The 6947-nt window shown below is 35.7% G+C and overlaps 1 protein-coding gene across 1 annotated transcript in view; it reads right to left on the reverse strand.

The window, feature by feature from the left end:
• LOC107664347 (glutamate receptor 1-like) overlaps positions 1 to 6947 on the reverse strand; it is an 85560-nt gene that overhangs the window by 21325 nt on the left and 57288 nt on the right. The window contains exons 10-11 of the mRNA XM_016454886.1: positions 6473 to 6679; positions 5560 to 5993 (exon numbers count right to left, since the gene is read on the reverse strand). Of these exons, the coding sequence (XP_016310372.1) occupies positions 5560 to 5993; positions 6473 to 6679 (641 nt within the window). The remainder of the gene's footprint in view (positions 1 to 5559; positions 5994 to 6472; positions 6680 to 6947) is intronic.

The following is a 6947-nucleotide window of genomic DNA, read 5'->3' on the forward strand; positions in this document are numbered from 1 at the left end:
GAAATGTTTTTTTTTTTTTTTTTTTTTTTTTTTTTACAGGTGAGGATGTAAAGCAGATGACTATACTGAATATCTAACATGTCGGTAACACTTTACAATAAGGTCTCTTTTTTAACATTAGTCAATGTGTTAAATTAGTCAATGTGTTAATAAACATTAACTAAATATTAGCTATATATATATATATATACAGATTCAGAGAATTTATTAAGCTTTGTTAATGTTAGCTAATAAAAATGCAATTGTTCACTGTTAACGTTAGTTCAGTGCATTAACTAGATTAACAACTTTTGATTTTAAAAAATTTTAATAAATGTGGAAATGAACATTAGCAATGAACAATAATTCTACAGCATTTAATAACCTTTGTTGGTTCATGTTAACTAAAAAAATTGAAGTCTGTAAATAAATACATACACAAAAAAGGTATGCTCATTCATAATTATACCTTGGTCCCTATAAAATATGTTTTATTTTTTCTCACGTTCTGTTTTATTGTTACCAAATTCTGTTTTTTCACTGTACAACAGTCTTTTATATTCCAAAGAAGAAAGAAAGTCATACAGGTTTGGTACATCATGAGGTTGAGTAAATCATTTTTGGATGGACTATCCCTTTAAGAAATGATATAACACATTCTATTGTGTATTATTTGATAAATATCATGAGCAAGAGTGCAGGATCAACCACTGTGTTAGGTTAATGCTAGATTGAAAATATAAGTTTGGGAAGGTAGAATGTTTCATAAAGTTATACATTTTGGGAATGTCTTCATGTAATTTCTGTTATTTCATTATCCGAAACAAGATAATAGCGCAGGAAGACAGTTGTTTCGTTGGAAATAAATGAGCTGATGTGAGGCAGATCATGAGCGGACACTGACTCAGGCAGTTTCTCTAAATAACTAATAAGGGATGTAACTCCTCAGAGAAAACTCAGAGAGAACTGCAAATCAAAGTCTAAGTGGAGTCCCCTAGGGACAGCTTCACTGAAGATAATTAAAAAGAAAACTGTTGCTGCTCCTGTTCTTACATGTATGTTCATTCTATCTCTTCAGGAGGCCTGTTGCACAACGCAGTTAGAAAAAACAGACCTCATCAAACTTTTATCTTCTCCTAAAAAGCATGTCTTGACAGTATCTTTTAATTCTGTCTTTATAGGTCTTTGACTATAACGCAATTAGCTAAAAGCAGCACTAAGAAGGAACGACAGTAATTTTAAGAGTTTAAATGAAACATCAAGGAAAACAAGCAAACGCCACAGTAGCATGAATATTACAATTGAAACGACATGCTGAAATTAAACATCAATCTGCATTGCCAAACAAATATAACTTGTCATAATAGATATAATGTGGGGGGGAAATATTTAATTACTTCTGAATCATTTCAGGAGTACAATATTTTACAATTCATTGTTGAATTCTTTGGATTGTTTGAAGCATCTAAAGTGACGGTAAAGACATTTAGGTTTAAAAAAAATGTGAATGTGATTCTATTGAACATTATAATTAAAGAATCCTTAAAAAATGTATCACAGTTTCCATAAATATTAAGCAGCAAAACTGTTTTCAACATTGATAATAATACAAAATGTTTTCGAGCAGCAAATCAGCATATTAGAATGATTTCTAAAGGATCATGTGACACTGAAGACTGGAGTAATGATGCTGAAAAAATTCAGCTTGGATGTCTATATTTAATTTATGTAATGCATATATTTTAGTACATATATTTTAAATTATAATGATATAATTTCAATTAAATTAAAAGTTAAATTAAATATTTTAAATGTAATTATAAAATATAATTATATATTTCACAATATTATTACTTTTACTGTATCATCGATTAAATAAATGTATGTATTTTTTATTTAATAAATTCCTTTCAAAAACATTTGAAAAATTTACATTAGATTGTGGGCACCTGTGTGAGGAGATAAACATTATCTTGAGAGGCTTGCATAAATTAGGGCTGATGGGGAGGTTTGAGTGACAGGTCTGACATTTGAACAGGGATTTTTTCTCCCAAAGAATAAATAGCACATGAATGAGCAAACCATAGTCTGACTGTTACCATCGAGCGGCCAGACCACTCACCATTCAACCCATCAGCGCTCATTAAACGGGAGGGCTAAGTGTGTATATTCAAACGCAGAAGATCACAGAGAGAAGGAGCTCTGACTACCTATGATTAAAGAAGCATAATGGAAGTTGTTAATGCTGCTGCCGCACTCGCTCTATCGTCCACTCTCTCCTCTCAGTACTAATTAAATGTCATCACACAATCAGAATCATGAATATCCAGTCAGGCATGGCTGCTCATCCAGCAGTGTCTGAGGTTACGTGTTCAAGACGGCAAAACATGTTCACCCGCAATGCGGACATGCCATCCGCGGCCCGTCTTCACTTGTTTATAGAACTTCAGTGACATGGAGAGAGAAGTATAATCACTACAACATTGTCGATTCCACTCTGCAGAGTCTGAGTCATGGCGAGAAATGACAGGGAGAAATGACACAGTCTAATTAAGATCCTCTGAAGCCTCTCCATGCCCCATCACAGGAGACATCCACAGGAAAGCGGTGTGCTGCTCTCCCTCACACCACTGACATTTCAACACTGCTGAGACAGAACAATCAGTTCATACAGGAGCTCACAGAGACATACACTGTCTGTATGTTCTGATATGCTGGATGACAGACAGATTTATCACTGTGAATCAGTGCAGGTTAAGGTCATTTTCCATACCAACACAGCAAATTACTTGTAAAAAAATTGCACTGCATTGTGGGATAAGAGTGTAAGTCAATTGACCATTATGGTGATTATTTTTCTCATTGGCTGGGACTTTTACTTTTAATTATTATTTCTCATCCATTGTAATTGATGAGAAAGCGCTAGTCTGGCGGTGGTAATTAATGAGAGTATTATATACTGTATATAGTTATATTGATAAAATAATACTTTTATTTAGCAAGGATGCATTAATTTGATCAGAAGTGACAGTAAATACTTTTACATTGTTACAAAAATAATAATAAAAAGGAATAAATTGCATTTTAAAATATATTCAAATAGAAAACAGCTAAATTGCTTAAATTGTAATAATATTTCAATTTTACAGTATTACTGATAGATGCAGCCTTGATGGATAATAAACTTTTCAAAAACATTTAAAAATATTACGACTGCAAACTTTTGAATAGTAATGACTGTAACAAAACAATTATGGAGGAAGGAGGCTTGCAATACTGTTGTGGTTCTGCAGCAGTATTAATTTATTCATATTACAGTGCACACTGGGAACCAAAGTGACAGCATAGTGATGTGGACACCCAACCATTATGTCAGCATAAACTAACTTGTTTAGGACTGTCACTGTTAAACATTTGGCATTTGAGAATTCAAAAAGATTCATCAACACTTTGCTTTTGTTTTCGGTCTTGTAGACAAATCTGGTATCAACTGCAATGCCAAGAATTACATAATAATAATACTAACAGCAAAAAGTGAGCACTCATGTTATCCAAAGTGCACACTGCCATATAGCTGCAGGCGCTGCTGAACATAAAACCCACGCTAAAATGTCTGAGAGATGTTACCTGTGAAACTGAACTCATGATTTACTCATCACAGCTTAGATTCTTAATGACTCCCAGCCAACGTACCAATTTGTAATTATACTTAAAGTAGTAATTGTCCCCTCCAAAAAAGGAAGGGTATAATTATCGCTATGTTGATGGAATGATGTTCACAGGAAAAACTGCAAAAAACATTATATGAGCTCTGTTCCAAATCACAATGAGCTGCCTTCCTGTCTTCTGTCTACATAGGCAGCTGGCTTCTAAGGCAGCATTGTAACTGAAACGGAAGTGCAAAAGAGACTCGCTTTATGTCAGACTCCTCACATAAAATGCACAGCACACTCAACTGATTCCAAACTAATTTAGCATTAGCCTGCTCCTAAGCTAACAGTGATAAGTACACAAATCTTCTTGAAAACTCATTTTCAACTACTCTGAAATGATTCTATTGATAATTTTCAATACTGAATGAAATGTGTTCATTAATAATCTATGGTGGCCGAGAGAGCTCAACATGCTGCAACTTAAGAAAGCATATGCAAATAGAAAAAGCACCAGCAAATTAAGAGAACATCTTCATCAGTTTGACAATACATGGGCTGCAAACACTCACAACACAATCAAATAAAGAAACACGCTGCAAATACTCACAACACAACCAAATATAGAAATGTGCTGCAAGTAGCACAGACCACAACGGAAATGTTTCATGGGGACCCCAACAACCCTCACATAAATTAACCAGGGTATTATTATTATAAAAGTTACCATGGTTTAACTATAGTAACCATGTTTTTTTTTATAGTAACATGTACAGTATATACATATGTATTTTTTGAAATATATCAACAACAGCCACACATTTATACTGCCCCCCCCCTTTAAAAGAGGCTCACATATCAGATAGACATTTAATTATATTGCAGAACCTGGATATCTGTCTGTAATGTTAGCTTTAAGCATCAACTAGACTTAAATGTGTTGCCTACAGATGTGAAAGCTGTCTGGTGCCTGAACTCAGCCGCTGACATTTCTCTCTCTGAGACCTACTGCACTATCCCTCCCTGTGCCCTTAAAACCCACAGCCATTGACCTCATGTTGCCAGCTTCACCCCCTTTTAATTAGGATTTTAACTGGTGACCTTTGAGAGTCCAGTAACTGTGTAGAGAGAGACATTTCATCTCCGGCCCTGCGCACCAGTAGCACAGAGTAAAAGCGATGCAGCACTCATGGCACTTTAATCTGCCTTTCAAAGAGCTGCTGTCTTCCTCTCATTAGACACTGTGGCATTAGGCTTGTGTCCAGTCCAAGTGGATGTGCAGCTCTATCTAATCTTCAGAAATACTGCCATGTACCACAAACCAGCGGTGAAAATGAGAAATTGCTTAACTACAAACACAGTTTAGTAATCTGCCAATAGCGACACAACAGCAGTGCCGCTGAGAAATCACTAGACCCCAAACATTTAAAAAAAGATTTGAACATCTTCAGCATGTGAATCTATATGATTACTGTGAACCGTTGCGTCATTTGCAACTGAAATCGAAACATAAATGAGACATGATGAAAGAATCATCATAATGCAACACTAAAATACTATGGTGTAGCAGAGTAAGCCAGTAAAATAAACAACTCATAAACTAACAGAAGTAAATTGCTTCCCCTATCTTGTGTTTTGTGCCCAATCAAACTTTATGGTGCTTTGCTGTCACTTGGTAGAAGTCAAATTAGACTAATGCCAACATGGACAGGTTGCATGATATTCCCCTTATATGCAAAGAGCCATGAACAAAATTTGCAAAAATGTAGAAACCAATAAATAAACGTATTAAATTTTACAGACAATTCTCGTTCACACATTTTGGCATGGTACACATTTTCGCTGTTCAGTCACCAATTTATGTCCAATATGAAATCCTGAAGCAAAACCAGTTGCAAAAACACTGAATAAAAACAAACTGGCATCTCACCTGGGGGAAATATCACAGCCCTGCTGCATGAAAGCTCCCAATGAGAACCAGAGACTGTTGAAGATGCCAAACTCGTTGGTCTGCTCCTGACTCTGCTGGTTCTGGGTCTGCTGGCCCTGACCCGGCTGCGCGGATGACGAGGAGGGCTGGTTAGGGTTCTGCTCAGCTCCTTCCTCGCAGTCCTCTGCGTGCCACTCGTAGGGACTGAAGCGGCTGACTAGGAAAAGCACCACACTCACACCAATATAGGCAAACACAATACACATCCAGATCTCATAGGCCAGAGGGTCCAGGAAGGAGAACACACCAGGCTTGGACTTGGTAGGCTTTTTGATCATGATGGAGATGCCAAGGCTCATGAAGGGCTTGGAGAAATCAATGACTTCCTCCCTGACCAGGGTGATTGTCAGTGGGGCCACAGCTACGTCAGCTTTCTGCAGAAGAATATATAATGTTATTGCAATAACTACTAAATATATATTGTTAAATATGTAATTAAATTACACATGGACCCAGGAAAGGAAGAAGTCAGGACACAGGCCCGCTTGAGTCATTTTTCTTACTTGTTGTTTTTATTGGAAATAGGTATACTATAAATACAGAGTGGACTTTTATAACCTCTCAACCTCTATCTAAACACCTTTCCAGGAAGAATTTTCTCATTCTGTGTTATTATTACTGTGGTGAAAATATGAACCCTTTCGGTTCAATTACTGTAACCTCCTCTCATTCTGAATGAAGTCTGGTTATCTACACTAATGATTAGATTTCTCAGTACAGGAATGGTGATTAAAATGATTCAGATTTTAAAACCAGATGAACCAGGTAAAAAGCTATTGTGTTACTTGTGTTCTCTTGCACAGTCCTTAAAGCTTTGACATTCAGATCTGAGAAAATAAGATGTAGCACTTACACCATAGACAAGCTCTCCCACCATCCCATTCCACATCATGGTCTCAGGATCTCTGGCTCCATATTTCCCATCAGCCACTATCTTGAGTATGTAGTGGTATCCCACGTGTTTGGCTATCTCAGCTGCCAGTTCCACACAGTAACCTTCATACTTATCATTTCCTGTAAACTGCTCGTGGTTCTTCTTCAGCATGACATATGGCGATTCCTAGTCAGGACACACAGGTAGACAGCCATATACAGTGGACAACAAATATTTACAGTATGCTTGTGTAACAGACCTGATATTCTAAACTAAAAAATGTCTGAACAATTTTTTATTATTTTTTATTTTGTTATATAATATTATATTATTACATTTTTTGACAATTTATATAAAATTATATATATTTATATTTTCTGATTAAAACAGTTCATACTAAAAATACATACTATAAATACAGTATAACACAAATTATACATATTATATATATATA

This window comes from Sinocyclocheilus anshuiensis, unplaced genomic scaffold, assembly GCF_001515605.1.
Source record: "Sinocyclocheilus anshuiensis isolate Anshui unplaced genomic scaffold, SAMN03320099.WGS_v1.1 scaffold111, whole genome shotgun sequence".
Lineage (NCBI taxonomy): Eukaryota > Metazoa > Chordata > Actinopteri > Cypriniformes > Cyprinidae > Sinocyclocheilus > Sinocyclocheilus anshuiensis.